This window comes from Equus quagga, chromosome 6, assembly GCF_021613505.1.
Source record: "Equus quagga isolate Etosha38 chromosome 6, UCLA_HA_Equagga_1.0, whole genome shotgun sequence".
Classification (NCBI taxonomy): Eukaryota; Metazoa; Chordata; class Mammalia; order Perissodactyla; family Equidae; genus Equus; species Equus quagga.
The window spans coordinates 88,602,295-88,625,940 of NC_060272.1; the positions used below are offsets into that span (position 1 = coordinate 88,602,295).

The 23,646-nt window shown below is 43.5% G+C and overlaps 1 protein-coding gene across 2 annotated transcripts in view; it reads right to left on the minus strand.

Moving 5' to 3' along the window:
* LOC124241280 (solute carrier family 28 member 3-like) overlaps nucleotides 1-23,646 on the minus strand; it is a 75,535-nt gene that overhangs the window by 21,605 nt on the left and 30,284 nt on the right. For both annotated transcript variants that reach the window (XM_046664942.1, XM_046664941.1), the window contains 5 exons: nucleotides 11,519-11,617; nucleotides 7,354-7,436; nucleotides 4,063-4,154; nucleotides 2,462-2,651; nucleotides 1,224-1,368 (listed from right to left, as the gene is read on the minus strand). In XM_046664942.1, the coding sequence (XP_046520898.1) occupies nucleotides 1,224-1,368; nucleotides 2,462-2,651; nucleotides 4,063-4,154; nucleotides 7,354-7,436; nucleotides 11,519-11,617 (609 nt within the window). The remainder of the gene's footprint in view (nucleotides 1-1,223; nucleotides 1,369-2,461; nucleotides 2,652-4,062; nucleotides 4,155-7,353; nucleotides 7,437-11,518; nucleotides 11,618-23,646) is intronic.

Sequence of the window (23,646 nt, forward strand, 5' to 3'; positions counted from 1 at the left end):
CGTATCTTATTAGAGGGTGAATGCTGACCTCCACATAAACGCCCAGAGCCTCACTGTTTCCTTGGAAGCTTCTCACACGTGGCCTGTGACCCACCTTCTCTGGGAGGCCCAAGCAGTCATGAGCAGAGAGTCCCTTGATAGGCTAATATGCAGAAATCTCAGGGTGGTATTCCCTCTTTCTAAACCTGAGTTTGAAGCCTTCAGTCTCAGGGGAGTATGTAATCATTATGTCATGATAAAACAACTTAGACCCAAAGAGTAGTCTTACCAGGGCCATAAGGAGCAAGGATCTAGCCTTGATGGTCATGCTGTCAATATTCAATACATATAATTATATGCCCTGTCTAGAAGATGGAGAGGCAGAACATGACTTCTCTGTGTGTCCTAGGTGTGTTGATCTGACAAACTGTAAGTGAATTAAGTGAAAGAAATTCCACCCTCTCTAGGGGCTTGCATTTCACTGTAAAGCAGCCAATTATCTCTAACGCAGACCCAGGGAGAGCAGAGTCATGGACATTCAGCTGCTTTCATTTTTTGTGCAAAGAAGAGTGGCCTGCAAAGAACTATGGGATTGGAGGCATAGAACACAGCAGAGATGTTCACAGGGCAAAGAATTTTGGATCATATTAGGTGACTTTGGCCTCTGACTCATGCGTTCTTTTGAGGGGTCAACCTTTTAGCCAGTAAAATCTTCCAGGATTTGCCATTATGAATCATTTGTGAACAACTGATGTTTCAGAATTCCTGCCCATGTATTGGGTTACTGACTGACAGAACAAGGATGAGAAGGGAATTTAATGTGAACAAAACTGTTTAAGGACAAAGTTTTGGAGTAAAATAGCCAAAATTGCAAATGGAAATTTGATGCACTGCAGAATCCCATGGTAGAATATTAGATTATTTACTGGTCGGGGGAAATCTGTATCAAAATGGATGAGTTTTCTTTGAATGTGTGTTTGATGGGGAGAGGAGGGGACACAAGTAGAAGTTGGACTTAACAACACAGAACATCTCACTGATTGTTTAACTGGAAAATTACTGAGAATGAACAATGAGAAAGTGACAGTTCTATGAAAGTAGAAGGGCCCCCTAGGCACTCAAAATATCATAGCAAGGTAAGAAAAATACTGAATAAGTTAAATTCTCTTGCACTCATTATTTAGAGCAATTTACACATGAGAAAAAAGAGGGAAAAACCCCAAAAGCATCAATTTGATACTTACTTTGGTTGGGTGCTTGGAAAATAGAAACATCAGGATAACGTACATTATGAGCCCACCAAAGGACACCAGCTGCCGTTGGCCCAGTTTGGCGGTGTCAAAGATCAGCCAGAAAATAACTCCCAGGATCAGAGAGCTCCAAATCACCCTGAGAGAACCAGAAAGCGGGCATCGTTTGTTGTATTCATGGCATTGTTTGTAGCATTCAAGTGCTAACTTGAAAATCTTAATCAGGCTTAAACTAACAAACAAAAAATATTAAGAGTAACAGGCTCTGGTGCCAGAAGTTATGCTTCTAGAAACTGCAACAGACCCTCTTTTGTTGTGGCTATAAAGGGAAATAGACAAAACATTAAGCAATATGTCCCCCTCATTCCACAGCCCTTGGGCCCTTCAAGAACATCTAAAGGGGTCGGAGAGAAGAAAGGATGTTTGGAGAGAAGTCTGGTGATTTCTTTGAGAGATCTACAGGGAGTCTGACCTCCAATTTGGAAGATGAGAGAGGCATTACCTTCTTCCCTTTAAGGGAGAACTTGAAATGCATTCTCTGCAGTTGGGGGACCTCACTGGAGCCCCAGAGAGCCAAGTCGGACTTTACGGTAGATTCAACTCCCTGGGAAAGCAGGTGGGCCTGACAAGGCTGACTCATGGCTTGGATGGCAGAACCAGAAAGGGTGTTGTGTTGGGATTGCACAATCCTGGTTTATTAGGCCAAGGATGTGTGAAGGTTCCTGGTAGATCCCAGGTGGGCCATGCTGGGGAGAATGGGCCCTGGGTCCTACCCAGCAGGGCCACCTGGAGGGAGAGGAGGTCCCACAGAGAGAGGCTGCGAGAAACACCCTGAGTGGTCACCTGCAGGTCACAGGCTCCTGTAGGAGAGAGTTGGCTTTAGTAATTCACAGACCCTTCCTCCCAAAGAGGCCAGCTTCATGCCTAGAGGAGAGGGTCACCTCCCCAAGTGAGAACCATCCCATCCTTTGGACAACATCTTATCACTTAGTGGAACTTGCAATTAAGGCAGTTTGTAGGGACATTTGAACACATTTCAAACGAGTCCTCACCTTATCCAGGCCTTGATTTCCTGTTTGTAAAAGGAAGGCATTTTAGCAGATTATTCCCTAGGTTGTCTCTAGCTTCAATATCCCATAAATGAGGAAGCAATTTCAGAACACAGTTTTGGAAGAGTGTTCAAAAGGACAAAGATCGCTCTCAACAGCAGTAAGAGAACCAACTGCATTTACCACTTCAGCCAGAACCAATGGCTGTCCAGAAACCTTCTGCCAGGAGACAGGAGCTCTTCGATTCGATGCTCATATTTGGCCATAAAGTGATCCCAGACCACAAAGAAGATGGCAGCCACAGTGATCACGAAGAGAGGAAGGGCTCGGTGAAAGTTGAGGGCACACGCGGCGATCACCACAGCCAGGTAACCTGCCGGGAAGCAGACACAGATGGGGCCCATCAGCACCAGCTGGAGACCAGCCACAGCACCAATTGGCTCAGCAAAGGGGAGGTTCAGGCAAGGGAGCATTGAAGGTGGGAGTGGTTGTGATAGGGCTGTGGGCTCCTCTGATTATAAGTAGTGGATTTTGGGGGCTTCTGTTGTTTTTCCAGGCAAGTCCTAACAGTCTCACCATGAACCCTAGGAGGACAGTGTGCTAGGTCTTTTTCTCTCACAGAACCTTCTGAGTGCTCGAATCCTGATGCTTCATCACTGGGCCTCTCACTCAGTACTACCCACCTTTTTCTGGCATTCAGACTCGGCAGGTGAGCTTCCATCAGAGAAAGGCCAGGAGTTGAAGCCACCACTGACTAAAGGTATTGATTCTCCTGGTTTGCAGCTCAGATTTGGCCTAAGCTTGAGTAGGAAAACAGGCCCACCAACAATCTCTAAGTGTCCCGGGATCTCTACAGGAAAGGGAAGGGGTGCGGCAATTACCAAGGGGGCTGCTTTGAAGAAGAGGTTGTAGGATAAGAACAACAGGGTTTCCTGCTAAAGGTCAGCAAACATGGTCCGAGGTTAAATCTGGCTGCCACGTGCTTTGTAGGTGGCCAGTACAGCTGTATTCGTATGTTTGTATTTGTCTTCTACAAATAAAGTCTCATGGGAACACAGCCACACTGTCTGTGCACTTTTGTCCCATAAGGCAGAGTTATGTGGGTTTTGTCATATGACGTGTAAAGCCTGAGACACCATCTGGCCAGGAACACAGAAAGTTTATGGCTGTTCCCTGTTCCTGCAGTGTGACCGCCAGCAGACCCACTGACCTCGGGGTACAGCAGTCTTGGCTTAACGTCTCTGGACTTGGGTGGGAGGGTCCCATCTTAGAGACAGGAGTGCTCTTTAAAATGGGCTACAGAGCTCTTTGCTTGGGAGGGAACAAAACTGGAGACCTACTCATCTGTGAGGACAGTGTGGTCCCGCCTTCAGGCAAGGGGAGCGGGCTCCCTGACCCCAGGCTCCTCTTCGTGTTGTGTTTACGTAGAGTATTAATTGCTTATATTTCCCCTGCCATTAGGTCTCTGCCTTGTGATTACTGTCATGTTTTCCACTTACCTGGATGTGATGAACCAACCCTCAAATCCACACCATGGTCACAAAGGCCACAGGAGTAGGGGACCTAAAAAGTTAGCTGCTGGTACAAAAACTGGACAGGGAACCGCTCTGCACAGGTGTCCCACGCTGAGACAACCCACTCGGGGGCTTCCTGGTTGATTCTCTCCCTCTCTGGATGATTCCGTGAGGTCCAGGGCAGGGGGGAGACATTTTCTTTCCACAGAAACCTCATATTTTGAGGATCCACAAAAAGAGACACTCGATTCCATCCCCTTTGTTATTTACCTGCTAATAAGATGCCCCAGAAGATGTACCGAAAGGTGGTTTTGTGTTTTTGATAAAAATCCCGAATCATACCATACTTCCTTTCCAGATACCTGTAAGAAGACAAAAGCAAAAATGCAGGCAGAAGTCAACACCAAAATCATGAACTAAACTGGCAGCTAAGGGTGGATGGGGCTTTGTACACCAAGCAAGCAAACGATCAAACTCATGAGTGTGTGTTCTACAATATAGAAACGGGAAACTCCTTTCATTTTAGACTAAAAGCAGCCGTGGCTTGGATCTGCCTTTGCTGAATGGATGGGATTTGCTGAACTGCATGTGCCAGCCCTTGAGGGGTTACGGAGATGAGAAAACGTGCTCCTGGAAATGGAGCAGGGGAGACGGAGAACTAACCAAAAGCTGAAAATAAATCATAGGACGAGGGTGTTTGTCACTGGACTATGAGGGCCTCCATTAGCTTTTAAGCCACTGTCATTAAATGTTGATTTAAAAAAAAATAAAAATCCAATGAACTGTCATCCCTTCTGGTTCGACAAAGTTTGGCTAAGAGGGTGGTTCCCTGTCCTCGCTCACCATACTTTTTAGTGGGAGGCTGACAGACTTCACTGGGTGCTTGAAATGTAAAGTAGGATTTTGTGCATCTGAGAGCTATTAACCAGTATGTTGTAATATAGCTTTCTCAGAAAGTTCTGGAATTTTTGGCATGTCTTTGTTTCTGTCTGGAGATTTATTATGGGGTGGTAAGTGGTGTGGGAGCAATGTTTGCATCTGATCACTTCGTCTGGGGAGGAAGGTGTCCACCCATAAGTGAATGTGAAGAGGCCACATGGCCGTACCCAAAACGATTGTCCTCTACTTCTCCTGGGATGCTCCCGGTCCCCTCCACACCTGTTCTGAGAACTGGCTTCCCTGCAGGTGCCTTTTTCCTCAATGACACATCTAAGAGAAGCCTCTCCTTCTCTTGCTTGAGGCTGGACAGCATTTCTAAAACAAGCACTTCTCGTCCAGTATAGGAAGATTCCCAATCTCCAGGACTGCACAGGACCCTGGCCCTAGCTGGGACTGCCCCTCCCCTTTGTTAAGGCCTCCAGTCCCCTCCTTCCCACAGTCAGGCCCACATGTCCAGGTCTCAGCTCCCTTCAGGTTTCAGGGCACAGCTCAGTCCTTTGCTTCTATGAAGGCTTCTTGCATCTGCTCAGGCAGAGGCATCCTCTGTGCTTTCTTCCGACTGTCTTCTCTGATTGTGTTTTCTTATGGAGCCTTGACTGACTACAACTTCCTGGAAAATGGATGTCTGTGAGCCCTACAGCATCAGCATCTGGGACACTGAGGATGCTTGACAGGCATTTGTCGAATTACTGGATGCATGCAATGGGAGTGTACATTGCTTTTCTGGAACAGTATTTGACAGCTGTGGGTTGGGACCCTGTAGTGGGTTGTGAAGTCACACAGGGCATGATAACCCTCATTAAGGAAGGGAGAAGAGGACATCTCAGAGTGTATCACACACAGAGTGATGGTAGATATAGTTCATGAAACTTTTGTCATTATCATGTGTGAATCTGTACTGAGAATTAGAAACACTGTTCTAGAAGACATTGAAGGAATATAAATGTGTAAAGACTAAGTTTTTCATGGTCTAATTTAGGAAAGGCTGGTGATGCATTATCCTCAGTCATGGACATAGTGTTAACAAGTAGCAGTGGTGAGGGCAACATTTAATAGGGCGTGTCCACCTGCTTTAGGGTGGATGTATCAGATTTCTTAATTGCAGGGAATGTGTGTACATTACAGCAAGCTGACACTGCGTGAAATAAAATAGCTAGAAATAGACGCTTAGCCATTTGGTTTTCTAGGCTGAACACCTCCCAGTCTCCTGGGGGTTGTGTTGACATTGGTGAAACCTGAGTGCCTCTGACCACCCAAGAGAATCTCTCAGCCCCCAGCGTCAGAGACTCAGAAAGTAAAGTGAAGGATGAAACTAAGCTCAACTTTCTGAAGTAGTAAATATTCTTTTTTTTTTCTTTTAAAGATTGGCCCTGAGCTAACATCTGTTGCCAGTCTTTCTTTTTCTTCTCCCCAAAGCCCGCCAGTACATAAATGTATATTCTACTTGTAGGTCCTTCCAGTTCTGCTATGTGAGGTGCCGCCTCAATGTGGCCTGATGAGCAGTGCCATGTCTGCGCCCAGGATCCGAACCGGTGAAACCCTGGGCCACCGAAGTGGAGCGTGCGAACTTAACCACTCAGCCACGGGGTCAGCCCCTGAGGTGGTAAATATTCTTGATGGTGTATATGTGATAAGAAAGTTCAATCCTAATTCTGACCAACTCCAGAGATATCTTCCGATACATAAAAACAAAGTTCCTCAGAGACTTAGGAATTAAATCAAATTTAAATAGGAGTTTAGAATATTGACAAATACTTCAGTGTTATGATAGAGTACCAGACAGTCTTGGACTAGGAATCAGAAGCCGAAGTTGTAAGTTAGCTTTGTTCCACTCTAGCTGACTAACCTTGGGTAAAGTCACTTCTCTGAGCTTCACTTTCCTCATCCAAAAACTAAAGACAATAATTTGCCTCTCTCACCTAATGGGTGATCAGGACCTGGAATACTTTCAGGGCACTAAGAGCAAGTTTGTCGGATTTAGAATGGATTGGGTTTTGAGAAAACAATTGCTTATTGATTGACACTGGGAAGGTGAATTAACTACTTTGTATGGACTGCAGTAATTAGTTGGTAATTTACACCTTTAATTAGAAGATTGTCTGGATATTGGGTTCCAGGGCATCAGCAGTTTGAATTTACCGTGTTGATTATCCTAGAGCTCCATTAATTTTTCTGAAAATGGTGTTGGGTGAGTAGTGGGGAGGGGGGATTGGTGATGGTGACCATCTCTGATAAATCATAATAAATGTTAAAAATTAGATGAAGATGTGGGGCCAGCCCCATATATGATGGCGGAGTGGTTACGGTTGTGCACTCTGCTTCAGTGGCAAGGGGTTTGCCAGTTCAGATCCTGGGCATGGACCTACACATCACTCATCAAGCCATGCTGTGGCGGCGACCCAGGTAGAAAAATTAGAATGACCTACAACTAGGATATGCAGCTATGTGCTGGGGCTTTGGGGAGGGAAGAAAAAGAGGCATATTGGCAACAGATGTTAGCTTAGGGCCAATATTCCTCAACAACAACAACAAAAAGAAACTCTTCAAAAAAAATTAGATGAGGATAAAACAACCACTCTGTTTAGGAGGTAGGTGTGGTTATTTCTCTGTTGAAACCTGTACCCTTTTGGATGTGTCTCTTGGTCATCCTTTGCATCTTCTTTGTTTCTTGGAGAATCCAGCTCAATGGTGACCTGCTCTTCATCCTGGAAATAAAACAGTGGAGCAGAGATGGAATAATGAGAATCTTGGGCATAATGGGCCCTGATCTCTTTTGCTCAGAATTTTGGCAAAGAACTTTTAAAAGGCCCTTTTAAATCATTATGCAAGAAGATGGCTCCTACCATCTACTGCAGAGATATTTTTTTCCCCTTGTCACAAAAAATCCAGATCACACATCTCTTCCTTTATTTCCAAAGGAGCCGTTGGTATTATCTCCTTTTCCTTAGGAACAGGCTCATACCTCTGTATTTTGCTCTTGCCTTTACTGTAATCATTCACCCACTGCTCTGTTTTCAGGCAGGTGCTAACTGTGTAAATCTCTGTTTATACTCTGCCAGCCCCAGTTTCCAAAGGACTGAGATGAAGGGGAGCAATATTTGCCACCCCAAAATGTGTCTCTTCAACATGAGAATTATTTTAGGCTGACTTTTTTTTTTTTTTGAGGAAGATTAGCCCTGAGCTAACATCTGTTGCCAATCCTCCTCTTTTTGCTGAAGAAGACTGACCTTGAGCTAACATCCGTACCCATCTTCCTCTACTTTATATGTGGGAGGCCTGCCACAGCATGGCTTGCCAAGTGGTGCCATGTGTGCACCCGGGATCCGAACCAGTGAACCCTGGGCCACCAAAGCAGAACGTGCGAACTTAACCGCTGCTCCACTGGGCCAGGCCCTAGGCTGACTATTTTTAAGAAACAAAAAACTCAGAAAGTTTTTCTTGTTACCTCCTCCTTAACTGCCTAAAACAATTCAGATAAGAATACCTGTCTCAGGAAGCTATCACCTTGGCATAATATGAACTAGATGATACACGGGGAGGAACCTAGAAAAGCCTGTTTGTTGGGCTCCCTCTGTGTTCTTCTGTTTCTGCATGGCCAAATGAACACTTGTTTTCCAAATATTTGCTTCTTTTCACCTACCTGTGAATTGCCTTCCTTCCCTTTGAAGTCCCTGACTTTCCTCACCCCTAACATCTTCTTTTGTCTTTAACTGAAGATGCTATTTGAGGTGGCAGCTTTGGCCATTTTGGCAAGTTACTCAGTTTTCCTGGGTTTCTCTCATGTATGCATGTTATTAAACTTCGTCAGATTTTTCTCCTGCTCATCTGTCTCATGTCAATTTAATTCTTAGACCTGCCAGAAGAACCTAGAAGGGTAGAGGAAAATTTCTTCCTCTTCTGCAGAGACCAAGGCTGGTTTTATTTTCCTGGCAGCCTAAGCCTTGGTCTATAGATGTGAACACTAGCTCAGAATCTTCAAGAGCTAATAAACTCCCCTTGGGAACTAGAGTTCTGCTATAAGTCAGGCTAAAGGGAACTATTTCCCTTACTCTGCTAGCCCTTGCTCTGATTAACTGAGTGAAGTGGATACCTGGGCCATTTTTCATGGACAAATTTCCAGATACTGTTTGAGCTCCTAAATATCCATGATCCATAGTACTCTTGGGATGGCCAGAGGATTTCCTCCCTCCCTCCCTTCTGCAATAATGTCTCCCATAGGTCCAGCTATTGTAAGCAATGGCGAGGGGACGTGGGGAGGAAGTATGTGGATGTGGAGCAGTTTTGAACATGCTCTAAGAGGTATAATGCCAAATTTCAGCTTTAGTTTTCTGTCATATCCCATGAGGCCTTTGATTCTCTGTACCTCAATAAATGAGTCACTAGTATGTCTCTGAGCTGAAGGGATCCTCAAAGATGACATAGCCCTTCGATGCCAAACTCCATTATACTTCTGACTTAGACAGCCTTCATTTTTCTCCCTGGGCCTTGGGAACTAGGAAGGCGAGGAGACAATTGCAAGAGAGACCAGCTGAGTCCAAGCTGCAGCTGCTAAGGTCGGGGGTGAACACAAGCCTTATTCATTTTTTCCTAAACATTTAGCTTGGTCAATAGTCAAAGTTTGGTAAATTTTTTTTTTTTCTGCTTTATCTTCCCAAACCCCCCGTACATAGTTGTATATCTTAGTTGCAGGTCCCTCTAGTTGTGGGATGTGGGACGCCACCTCAACATGGCCTGATGAGCGGTGCCATGTCTGTGCCCACAATCCGAACCCTGGGCTGCTGCAGCGGAGTGCACAAACTTAACCACTGGGCCACGGAGCCAGCCCTGGTAAATTTTTGATATAAATGATCATAATTATTATTTTCTTACAGAGAAATTACCAAGTTACCTACTATCTATGGAATTTCTAACGTTATTATTGTTTTCTTTTCTTTTTTCCCAACATTCTCATCTTTAAAACAAAACAAAACAACAACAACACCACCCCCTTCTTGACCCCACAGTCATGGACATCTGGCCCCTCCTTCCCTTCACAGCCAGACCACCTGAAAGAGTTGCCTTTACTTTTCGTGACCCGCTCCCTCACATCCTGCTCCCTCAGCCCCCTGTGATGGGGCTTCCACGGAGACGGCTTCTGCCAAGGTCACCCAAGGACCACTGTTGCCAAATCCAGCAGCTGCTCCTCAGTCTTCATGCTTCCGTTTATGATAGTAAAGTATCTAATTTTTGTTTTTGATTTTTTTGTGAAACAATATTAAAGAAACAAAAAGAAGACTTTCTTTTTTAGAGCAGTTTTACGTTCACAGCAAAACTGAGTGGAAAAGAGATTTCCCATATATCCACTGCCCTCACACATGCATAGTCACCCCCCCCCCCCATTATCAATGTCTCCCACTAGATTGGTACATTTATTGCAATTGATGAACCTACATTGACACATCATTATCATCCAAAGCCCACAGTTTACATTAGGGTTCACTCTTGGTGTCGTACATTCTATGGGTTTGGACAAACGTTTAATGACATGTATCCACCATTATAGCATCACAAAGGGTAGTTTCACTGCCCTAAAAGTCCTCTGCACTCCGCTTAGTCATCCCTCCCTCTTCTCTTGGTAACCACTGGTCTTTTTACCATCTCCACAGTTTTGCCTTTTCCAGAATGTTGTATAGTTGGAATCATACAGTGTGTAGCCATTTCAGATGGCTTCTTTTACTTAGTAATACACATTTAATGTTCCCCCATGTCTTTTCATGACTTGACAGCTCATTTGTTTTTAGTGCTGAAGAATATTCCATTGCCTGGATGTACCACAGTTCATTTATCACTCAACTACTGAAGGATGTCTTGGTTGCTTCCAAGTTTTGGCAACTATGAGTAAAGCTGCTATAAACATCCATGTGCAGGTTTTGTGTGGACAGAAGCATTGTTTTCTCTTTTTCTCTTGAATAATATTTAGTGAAATGGACGCTTTTTAAACTATATTAAGTGAAATAGATAGTAATAATGTGTATAACATGATCCCAATATAGGTAACATGTGCGTGTGGTTGTATATTTGCATTGAAAGGCCATATTCCAAGATGGTAGGCACTAAGTTTTTTCTGGAATTACAGGTCATGTTTTTGTCTTCCAAATTTCACTGCAATAATTTTCCAAATTTTCTACTTCAAACAAGTTATTCTTTTTTATCATATGAAAACTCTCCCAATAAATAGCTCAAGAGTAGGCACCCAGAATTACTTAAAAAAAAAAGGATGAGCTGCGTGGATAATTTGTTTGCTTTTTAGCAGCAGAATGCTTTCTTCAAAGGAGATTCCACCCAGAATTCAATATATAAAAAAAATAAAAGTGGTGTTGTGAAAGAATGCCTTAGCCTGCTCTGTAAACTTAGGTGTCACTGAGGAACCCTAGGGTGTGATGGACAGTTTTAGAACCATGTCTTAGAAGCTTTCTCGTCTGCCTCATTTACCTTAAAACTGAGATGCTTTTGTTAAGACAGTGCCTTCGGCCTTAGGATGGAGCTTGGGATTCGTAATAGTGAGGTGTCAGAGGAAGCCTGCGTACCCTCCCCATTGGAGAACTCTGAGGACAGGTGTGTAAACACAAAATCTTTGTTCAGGCCTGTGTGTTTTCTTCATGACTCTGCCTTACACACTCTAATGACGATTTAATTCATTCCTCCCAGTGCCAGCTGAGCGCCATGCTTTCTGTCCCTGTAGCTCTCAGGTGCTTGTTGCACAGCGGTTCCCATGGTAATGGATTCACTCACCGCCCTCCTCCCCTACCTGTTTGGCCTTTCCGTGCCCTCTGTTCTGCACAGCTCTGCTCCTCAGTGAGCTGTCGTTTCCTGATGTGTTCTGGTTTTCACGAAAGTCTTCTTCATTCTAAGAAAAAAGGACAGATTACAAAAATAAAATGTCAGAACCAAAAAACAAATGTTTTTTTCAATGAGTGACACCTAGAAAACTTCTGAGGAGTGGGACGGCAAAGACGAGGAGTTTAGATGAGTTGGCTGGTTAAAGAAAGAACCAGTGAATCTTGGCTCATGAAGACATACAGATGATTTTTGTTTTGTTTTGTTCTGATAGAAAGATTGGTGTGGTCCAGCTTGAGGCAGAGAGCAAGGAGGACAAGTGCCCTCGTCCAGACCATGGGACTTTCTAATCAGCACTGCTGCGACCAGGGGGCAGGTTTCCAGTCTCCTTTCCATCACATCACACAGGCTTTCAACTGATAAAATAAAACAAAATATAGTAAACCCTAGGCCAGTAATTTTATTCTTAGGTGTTGGATTTATGGTGTGTTAAAATGTGCTGTGTTTGGTTTAAAGCAGTCTCTGGTAGTATGAGCACAGGGGAAATGCCTCCTCTTGTGAGGCTGGTTTTACTTTGAGGAACTGAGTGAGGTGTGCTCTGGGAGGGGTGTGCTGACCCCCAGCTGCTGTTTCCAGATGTGACAAACGCCTGGATCATTTCTCTTTTAACTTCTTTTGGAGGGGGGTCCAATTCTTCTCCCATCTCATCCCAGCTTGCCTTTTTATAAGATACTTTTTATATGGCAACAGATAGACACATGGTGTCAAGTGGGTCCCTATCTCTTTTCAGGAAATGTCCCCTGCTAGCTCTGTCAGCTGTGACCTTGTCTTTGAAAAAAGAACAAGAATATGACTTGATTTTAACTTTAGGTCTCTGACTGGCCCCAAGGATCTAGACAAAATTACAGTTCCAACTTGTGTTGCATTTTCCATTTATTGAAAGACAAGAGTGTGTAAATGTGAATAAAATCTAACTTCGAGCACACTCATGATTTGTGTATAAATGTCTTGTTGCCAAACTGCCCTTTTGTGTTACAGTTGATTACATCTTCCTTTAGGTATAGTTCCTTGCATGTGGCAGACACGAACAATTACTGTTGAATTAATGAACCATAGTGATTTTAATTATGCACTAACTGCTACAGCAGTGTAATACCTCTAGGAACTTGGTATACAGATATGGCAGGGAGGGACAATATGTACAGTATGGAAAGATGACAAAGTGTCGCTAATTGCTGAAGCTGGCTCATGGATGCTTAGAGACTCATTTACTAGTCTTACTTTCATGGATGCCGAAAATATCCTTAATAAAAAGTCAACAATAAAATGCAGAGTAAATTGGTAGAAAAACAGGACACAGGTAGCTGAAGTGGCTTGTCCTCAGGGTCCCTAATTACATGTGTAATGAAATGTAAGTGGAAGTGGAGCCCTGAGTGGGGCAGCTCAGGGACGCTCCTGAGGAGACGGCTGGTGGGTGCTCTTTGTCCCTCTCCTCCTTTCCTCCATCCTGCAGCCTGGTGTGTGGAGGGTCCCAGCTGGGCCATGAGCACAAGGGCCCGGTCCTGCTGATGTCAGAGTGGTGAGTTGGGGGGACTTGAGTCCTGAAAACCTTGAGCAGTGCTTCCCCTCCAGCTCTCTCCTTCCTACTGCCTGACTTGTATCTGCAGGAAACAGACTCCTCTTTTGCTACTTTTGGATTTTGCTATTATTTCACCTGGATTGATATAATATTTAGTAGGTACAAGACACTGGGTTAAACCCTTTAAAAATTCTGTGTTTGACCCTAAGAGGCCTGTGAGGTGGGTACTGTGATCTCCATTTTACAGATGAAGAAACTAAGGCAAAGGTAAGTAATCTCTTGACTCAGCTGCACAACCGGGAATGGCTGAGATGGGATCTGAACTCGGACCTCAACCGCAGACTGCATGGTGCCTGTGGTGTTTGGCCCTTGGGAGTGTCTAAGCGCATAGTAGTGCACCTAAAGGTTAAACTCCCTTTCAGTGAAACATACCTGATTTGAATTCTAGATATTAAAAGACAAGAGTAGAAATGACAGAGGTGCTGAGAGATTCCTGAAATGCTTGTGGCCACTTTTAAACTCTATTTGGGCTCTGGTGGTCATTTCTGAAGCCACAATACTGGCCCTCCCACCCAATAACTGGTTTTAGGTAGAGGCTATCCTTTAAATAACATGAGTGGGCACGCCTGCATCTGTGGACACGTCTTGTCTCCATGATTAGTCTGATGTTTGTTCTTCCAACTGTGTCTGTACCACTCACTCCATCTCTCCCTCCCCTTGTGGCCCTGATGGCAGCATGTGGCTTCCACGTCTCAGCTTTTGTGGCCATGCTTTCTCTGCTGCAGACTCAACATCACTGTGCCAGGGGAGCCCTTCTTCCATCTTCTTTGTAGAAACTGCTCTGGCCGGCGTGCTCTGACTGTGGGACTGGCCTTGCTGAGGGGGCACAGCCTGGCTTTGAGGCCTGGGGCCAGAACAGACACCTTCACCCCAAGGAGACTTCCCTCCTGACCATTGGTTGGACGGAGATCGTGTAGGTTTATGGGAAGACGGGACTTGTCCAGCAGGCAAATGTGATGTTGACAAGGACCCTGAGGAGTCGCTGTGAAGATCTTTAACTGGTTCTAGAGCCTGACACTGACACAGTCTTCCTAGAAGCAGTCAATGTGGTGCATTGTGAGAAGGGGTGATGCCTGAAATGTCACCACAGATGTCAGAGTCCCAACGCCTGTGACAAAAGTGGGCATGTGATGATGTCAGTTGTACTGGGGACCATGTAAATCTCTATTGTAGATTTACACCCACTGGACTCTAAGCCGAGAAGCCAGAGACTCTGTCCCCCGTTCTCTGCATAGCACAGTGCCAGGCATGAAGTGCTCAATAACCGTTTCTGAAAGGATGGGAAACGCATTCCTAGGGGCTGTTGAGCTGATTATAGAAGCAGCTAAAACAGTGACTCTGCAGCTGAGTACAGACCACACAGTACAGGACAGCTTTCTCTACTTCTCCAAGACAGTTCCCTTGTGTTCTAATATTCTAAGACTTCGGTACCTAAATCAAGGTGTCAGAAATACATCTCCAGTTTCTGTTGTTTTTCTGAGCTTTTTCAATGATCTTTCTGTATCCATTTCTCTGGGCGCAGGATGGGACTAGACCAGAGCAACTGCCTCAAACAGTAACTTAAAATTCCAAAGTGCAACAGAAATAGGCCATAGGAAGAGCTCATCATAAACCTGAGGTGACTGCTTTTTGGAATATTGATAAATTATCTATATTATTTGGTGCTCCACTGTGACGAAAAGCTTGGGTTACATGGTCCTACCTGGGTTCAAATCCAGCCTTAATTTCTTGAGGCCTCATGCCCTTCTTCATGGGAATGTAGGATTCCTCACCTTCCTCATGGGGCTGTGGGGCTGTTCCAGGGCCACACATAGTGAGAGCTCATTGACCTCTCTGTTGATTGCATGGTTTACTTTACTACTCGCTTGCTTGTTCTGGAGCATTTGCAGTCACTTTGTTCTCTGTTGTTGAAATTTGGCTGGTGAAAGTGAACCTCTGTTTCGTGAATCTGATCTCTTCAACTGCTTGACATCATTCCTCTCTCCCTCCTTTTTGCTTTTTTTTACTTTATAATCTGCAAATGTCAGATCTTTTAAGGCCATTTCTCTACAATGTTTTCCTCCAGTTTGCATGGGCTTTGCCTTGGAGTGATTGCATTTTCAGAGGCGGCATTCCTGAAGTCTTTGAGCTTCCCATGGCCCCGATCCTCCTGCTCCTGTAACTTCTGCCTCCAGTCCTGGGTTTAAGGAATCCTGAATGTGAGTTGTGGCCGCTGGCTAGACCGTTCCTCCCTGGGGTGTTCCTGCTTTTCCGGCTGGCCTGGGTGGGCTTATAGACCGAGAGTGAAGAGGAGCAGTGCTGTGGGAGGGAACCACCTGGTCAGCTTGAGGCTCACTGTCACACTTCCCTGGCACAATTCTCTGTCGCCCTGAGGGCTCTGAAGGGGCTTTGAATTGGGTACAGGGAGTCAGGGCTACAGAACACTGATGATCTTCTCCCCTTAGGATCCTTGTGAGCCAGAGGCAAAGGGAACCTCTAAGTCCAGGATGTGAGGGAAAGGGGAAAGAGGCCGAGCTCTGTGCCTGGAGGAGAAAAGTGAGAGGAAGTTCGTACACATCAGATTCACAAAATAAAGTGAGCACGCAAGTCCTCCTAGAATGTGGTTTCTCCGAGCTTGCTTGAGGAAAGCACTCGAGGAGGAACTTCAGCCAAACAAATGACAAATGTAGAAATTAGGGCAAAAGCAGTGACAGTGTGTGTTGAATCTATTCAATAATTTAAATCTAAAACAACTCCAGGAATTCTGATTCCAGAACAAATTGTAAACATAACCCCTGACAATGTAGAAACGATAATTGGAAAAGTACTTGAAGGAGAAGGAAGAGAGAATGTGGAAGGTAGAGTAAGTAGACCAGTTTCCTTATCTTCCAACTTCTAGGAGCTGAAAGAGATTGTAAGTAATAGTGTTGAAGATAGAAAGGTAAACGCTCAAAGATACACATTCAGCTAAAATCAGGTGGTGGAAGAGAAGGGAAGAAAATAATGGAAGGTGGAAAATATGCTAATTTTGTGATTACCACTCATAATCTTGATCTGGTTATAAACGGAACAATTAAAACAAAACAATACAAGTCTTCAGAGGAAACCAAACAAAAATGAAGAACATGCAAACCACAGAGAGGAAAGACTTTTAAAAAGCACAACATGAAATATGGTGAGAGGAGCCAGGAACAGACGAGCACATCTGGCAAATCAACAGTGGATTTGATGGAGTCAGATGGAGCGACAACAGCACAGCCCTTGACTGAAGATGACTCAGACGGGTAAACCTGTGGTGGTCACGATCTCAACCAACCCGAATACAGGACCAGAAAAGCAACAAACACATTCAACAAGAGGCGGTGGTCAGGACCCAATCCCACACTCCGAGAAGCAGGGCTCTCTACAGACAAACGGCATAGATGAACATAAAGGAAACACGAGAGAAATACCTAGAGACACATTTGGAAAGAGGCTGAGGGAAGCTTTAGGTCTGCGACAGATCAAGTGGGCAAGAGAAAGGATAAGGAAGACCAAGATAAATAACATGAATTTAGTGAACATCTGTTGAACTCTATTACCCAAATAGAAAACATACTGTGGCCAAGACTGTTAGCTGTCCCCAGTGTCTCTTCTTCCTCGTTTCCTTTAGAAAGAGAGCCCTGAATTTTAGCAGAACGTAAGATTTCCCAGAATAAAGGCACATTTCCAAACCGCCCTGCGGCTGTGATTACGTTCTCCTCTGTGAAGGAAGCCGTGTGGAGCTTCTGGGAATGGTCCTAAAGCAGGACAACTGGTGGAGCCTATGGACCCTTTCAGAATGTTTTAAAATACATAAAATTAAATATATATGATTAAAAGGAAATCAATTATATCAAAATACAGTTATTAAAAGATTAAAATTAATTTGTGATAAAATAACATATATGCATCTTTATTAACACATTAAAAACACACACACAAAGAAATCCCCAACAAAGTCCAGTGGGAAGTTCTAACTACCTTAATTTCAATGCCATGGGTGTAAATTACATTTTGAGATATTTGCAACAGCTAAGAATTCTTTTTACTACTTGCATGTGTTAACTCCATGCAGTGAGGGTCCTTTTGCATCTTTCACGTCCATTTCAAACAAGCAGCTCCGCCTCCTCTTGGTCTGTGGAAGGAAGTGCCCCTTACCCCCTCAGGCCATGTGGAAGGCTCCCCTGCCCCTCCCCCACAAGAATGTATCTCTTAGTTATGAAGCAACTATAAATGGATACATCTGAGAGTATGGACCTTTTTTCTTATTTGAAATTGGATATCTTGGTTTTACTTCTGGATCCATTCATATTATCATCCAGTAAATCTATTAGTGGGGAAAATAAAATAATAGCCAAGAATATAGGCCTTAGCATGGTGTTCATATAGGTTCTTGAAATAAACAGCAGATGGGTGATGTTTAAGCATCTTGCAATTTTAATTGCCTCTGAGGCTGATGTCGTATGATTTTTCTAAAAGTGGTCATGTTTTCTTCAGAATTCATCAGAGTCCCGGGTTATATTTAGAAGATGAAATGCAGATTAGCTTCCAACGTTAATTCTGGTGCCAGAATAGACAGGCTCATGTAGGCTGGACATCAGTGGTTGCTGCATGACATGTCCACTTGGCGGCCCCACTCCATCTAGGCTGTAAGATGCAGCTGCCACGAAGGCCAATGCTTGGCCCCACTTCTGATTCTGGCAATCTGTTGGCTCTGAAAGCAGGAACCTAATTAAAAGCATTAATATGCTAAACTAAGGTCTCAATTTTATGCAAATGCCTACTTCATATATTGTCTGGGGTGGTTATATCCAACGTATAAATTCAACTTTTGTCAAAAAGAATTCTAGGGTCACTAGCCAAGATTGGGACAAATTGAGCACGAAAAAGTCAAAAACATGAATAACGTCTGAAACTTACTTGTGTCACAAAATGAGATGGATTGGTGGGTGGATAGAGGGTAGCACAGAGGAATAAATGTGTGAGTAAGCAAGTGCAGTAAAATATTACTACAGGATGTAGGTGGTGGTGTATAGGTGTTCACCATGAAATTCTTTCAACTTTTCTGTCTGTTTGAAAATTTTCATAATAAAGTGTTCAAAGAAAAACATAATGTTGGTAATTGATTATAAAAGAATGAGTAAAAGAGAATGTTAGTCCATAATGATACTCAGAGAGAAAAAGAAGAATAAAAGAGAAATCTATTCTTTTAGGAAGAATGTGAGGTAAGGAATGTTAAAGAAATGAAAATCATCATTTTGCAGCTCCCAAAGTACAATTGATTCAGGAAAGGGTCCTCAATGGATGCTAAAACCATTGGGTGAAATGTGTTGGGGAACTGAATATTCACATAGCCTGGAAATATCACCGCCCACATTACTTACTAATTAGAAAGAGGCAAACCTACTTTGATAATGGAACGGTCTGCTCATCACAACCCCAACCAAGTCAGGACCAATGGTGGAGCTAAATTTCTCCAAATGCACTTTTGTATCTCTTTAAATTTCTTTTTTATGTGCAGAGTTTCCAGATCCCGGGGCTAAAAGTCATGTACATGTAGAATCACACATTCCAAGACATCACTGCCCCTCTCCTGCTCGGTTGCCTTTCACTCTTATGGTAGCTTTTGATATTTGTGTTGATAATTTGAGTTTGATATTGTGTGTTTATTTCATCCTGGTTCTAATGTCCTGTTATTGTTTCTTGCCTTTCCTTGACTTAGGCTGATTTGCCTGAATAGAGGAAGACCCTCCCAGAAGAACTTCTACTATATATTTGAGAGAGGGAAGACCGGAAGTCTCAAGACACCCGTGGAGAAGCTAATCCTGAAAGCAATATGGCAGCACCTGGACTCCTGACTCTGGGCCGGGCACCATGCCCTGTGCTTCCCCCAACACACCTTACTCAACCACTCCTTCGCTTGATTCTTGAAGATTTGCGTCTTTATCAATTTTTCATTGCCCTGAAGCCAAGAATTCATAGATAAGCGTCCTTTCTCCTCCCATTAAAAACCAATCTTCTATCTACACTTACTGGTTGCTATTGCCTGAATGTTTGTGTCCCCCCAAATTCATTATGCTGAAATTCTAACCCCCAAGCTGATGGTATTAGGAGGTGGGGCATTGGGGAGGTAACTAGGTCATGAAGGTGGAGCCCCATGAATGGAATTAGTGCCCTCATAAAAGAGACCCCACGAAAATCCCTAGCCCCTTCAACCATGTGAAGAGGCAGCGAGAATGGGCTGGCTATCAACTGGGAAGAGGGCCCTCACTAGACTGTGACTATGCTGGCACCTTGATCTTGGACTTCTAGCTTTCAGAACTGTGAGTAATAAATTTCTGTCATTTATAAGCCAATCGCCTGTGGTGATTTGTTATAGCAGCCTGGATGGACTAAGACACTGGCTGCATTTCTTGCCTCATATTCACTCTTCAACCCATTCCACTATGGCTTCCACTTCTACCACTCCATGGAAATCACCCTTGCCAAAGTCATCTATGGTTTCCAGGTCTCTAAATCCAGTTTTCATCATACACAGTGGACCTCTTCCTTCTTAAGATATATTCTGATCCCTGACTTCTGTGATATCACGCTTGTCTAGTTTCTTCCCACCACCCGGATTTCTTCTCCCTTTCCTGTACCATTATCAGCCTTTTCACTATTTCATTAAACTCTTAATGTTAAGAATACTTCCTTGGGGCTCCATCCCATACATTCTCATTCATTCCTCTGACAAGTATTTATTGTGCACCTACTGTGGGCTAGAGACACTGTGTTGGTTGCTGACATTGCATATATGCTGCTTGTTCTCAGGGAGTTTAGAAGAAAACCTGTCAGCCATAAATTATACAATTGGTTATTTAATTATAGTCATGATACAGACTATTAAAAAGGTGAAAGTGCTATAACTGGAATGAACTTGGCTGTGTCTGAAATTTCAAAGATGTAACCCATTTAGTCCTGGGAGCACTGAAAATACTCTTACCAGCAAAACGTCTTCCTATAGTTGAGAAAAAAATAAAGAAACAAGGATATAATCTTCTGAATCTATCAATCAAAACTAAAATCAAAGATTCTCCTTAGTCCCATTTCCTTCTCTGCTTTATTTTTAGTGGGCAAATCTTCAGTCTGTCTGAAGAGGTCAAAATTCAGACTGCAAAATGACTATAGATTGTTTTTTGATCGTAATAATGCTTTCACCATTGGCCCACCAGGCCAGCAGTGGGGAGTCTTTTTCCTGTAGAGCTTCTGATCTTCAGACAAAGATTAAGTTAAGAAACATTATACACCATCTAATATTTATGCATACAAAAAGATATGAAGAATATAACAGCTGTCTGTGAAGCAATTTGTATAGACAAATCACTAAATGATTTACTTCTAAAATTAAGAGCAGGAAACATGGCTTCAGCTCTTTCTTAAAGTCTGTTATTGGAGTAAGACGGAATAAGAAGGAGAAAAATGGAAATAAGAAGGGAGAGACACAGGTGGTGTCAAGAGATATTAGAAATCATTAACGATACCTTCATCTTACAACTTCATGTTGTATCATCTTGAATAGCCCCTATGCTATTCAAAATCCCATTTTGCTTTTGCCATCATTGGCTTGTACAGTGAGTATCATCATTTGGGACCTTCTTGCAAGTTCAGTGACATTGACCTCAAGTCTACATTTGATCCATGCTTTAGCCACACTCCAGCCCTGTTCATGTAAAGATGTGTTTTATGCCAAAGCATAAAACACGTCTTGAATCACCTGCAAGATGAAGCCTGGGTTGGTTGTACCTACCTTACTCTTGTGCTATTTGGAGAGTTATGGTCATTTCCATAAATATTAGCCTTACTATGAACTGAACTATTTTATGCCAGAGCAGTTGATGGTGAAACACTAAAAGAGGCAACATCGTTATGTCTTAGGCATTTGCATTTGCTCATATTCAGAAAAAAGTTGCTTTTTGGTGATTTCTAAAATCACCTTGGCCATCAAGCATTTGTTTCCAAAGCGTGCTAAATGAATGTAAGTTAATTAGAAATGCATGGAATAAATTTACAGAATTATAAACATTTTTTAAGAAATGTTTGACTACATAAGAAGTGGATCAGAATGAACCTGAATGTTTGAAAATAACTTCATGAAATCCTGTGAAGTGACATAGATGTTGGGAGCCAAGTGCCCCCAGTCTGGCAGGGACCTAAGGGACTTGAGTTTTACATTTGGCTGACATGGTAACAATTCAAAGCTACAGGTTGGCATCTCTCATAATTTTTCCATCAGTTGATTCCAGTATTTTGTATTAGAAGAGGTGGACTTCACACCCAAATTTCAAATTTGGGTTTGGTCTGCACCAACATAGCATCCCCCAACTAAACGGTTTGATTGACAGTTGCTGACACTTGAGCAAATGCTAGGTGCTGAAGCTTCAGTTTAATCTCTCAACAGTCCTACGATGCAGGGTACTAGTCTCTACTTTTGGATGGAGAAAAGGGTGCAGAATTAGGTAACTTGCCTGAATGGTGGGCCTGGCGGTCTGGCTCTGAAACCTCAACTTTTCACCCAAAGAATCTGTTTTGCCGTCTTCATAATGATCCAGTATGTGACCTCAGCATCTGTGTCTATTGTCACTCCCCACCCCAGTCTGGCTCTTTTCAGAAGCTCATCCCTTTCCTCCCTCTCCCACTTCCTCCCTAACAAGAAGCCCTTGTCATCTCCAGCCAAGTTCAAGGCCGCATAGAGTCGAGTCAGGACTTGGATCATTGTGGACTATCTCTTACTCCCACCTGTGCTTTGTCAATTCTTCCTCCCCTACTTCTTTCTTCCCTCTTCTCTGACCTGAAGATCTCATGCTTTGCAGGGGAACAAGGAAGTTGCCATCTGGGCCAACAGGAAGCTTGCCCTTTGCTGTCTCCTAGAAATGTCTTTTGTTGGCTTTGTGTGTGTCTTTGTTTCTCTATCCCCTCCTTCCTGGATCCAACATAGCGTGTAACTAGACCTTTGCCCCCATTTGCTTTATCTGCGTGGGTCTGGCCCTTGTTTAGGCAATTTTTTTTCAAGCTTCCCTGGCTGCACAAGTTAGAGCAGTGTTCTGTAACCAGCTTCCTCCTTGCAAATGTTTCTGAACCAATGGACTTGGGTGGATGAGAAATTTAGGATGAAATAAATTCAATTAGAAAAATAAGAATCTTTTAAAAGCTAGCAAAGTTGTAAAGTGGTATAACTGAAGGGGAAGTACACTGGCAAGAAAGTGGGACCCATTAGTGGACAACTGCACAACTGTATTGGAGTGTTGTGTGCTCCCAAATTTGAGCCGTTCAGGAGAATAAGGCAACTGGATGGTCCGGAAGGGGAGCAGATATGTATGTCTGTCTTGGCCCTTTTGGACTATGACTGACACTTTCTCTTGGTGCACAGAGCTTGCCTCACATTAATGGGTTGCTTTCTGATCTCATTTCATGGAGAAGTTTATACCATTACATTAGTTACAACTCTTTATAACCTGGCTGGCTAGTTTATTCCAGAATGTTCCTGAGTCCACAGAGTATAGAAATTTAGTTTTAAACCTAAACTTATCATTGGTTTTGGATTCTTGGGACCAGGATTTTGAAATTAGCAAAGAGCCTTGAGGTAAATCAGAACTGGCCTCTATTCCCATCTGCCTCTCTTTACCACCTTTCTGTCTCCCTGCTCATGCCTCTGCATTCAGGGCCTTGACTTCACATTGTGTAACATGGAAAAAAGTAGTTCTTGACACGGTAGCTTGGGAGATTATATCCTTTGTGCCCTACTGAATATACTCCTTCCACCTAGCACAGAATAGGTGCTCGATATATATTTGGGAATGAGTGAGTGAAGAAATGAAAGTCTGTAAGTATTCATTTGGAACATCTGGAAAATACTCCCCAATTCTCAGTCTAGATGAGATCACCTTCTGTCATGAACAGCAATTTTACAAATTGTGTTGTGCTCGTTTGCCATTGTTAACTAATCTTAACCAAACAGTAGCTCTGTTTCCAGCTCCTAGCATAATGCCTTGCCCCATGTCAGAGCTCAATAAATTTTTTTTTTTTCTTTAAAGATTTTATTTTTTCCTTTTTCTCCTCAAAGCCCCCCGGTACATAGTTGTGTCTTCTTCGTTGTGGGTTCCTCTAGTTGTGGCATGTGGGACGCTGCCTCAGCGTGGTCTGACAAGCAGTGCCATGTCCGGGCCCAGGATTCGAACCGACGAAACACTGGGCCGTCTGCAGCAGAGCGCGCGAACTTAACCACTCGGCCACGGGGCCAGCCCCAGAGCTCAATAAATTTTTATTGAATCAATAAATGTCACGCTTTATGTCAAAGAGTTTTGACTCTTGGAGCAAACAAAGCCTTGAATTTATAGAACCAGGGGATTGGAAGGAACATTGAGAAGTCTTCAGCTACTTTTCCCTGTTTCCCAACTTAATCATTCCTGGTAATCATCTAC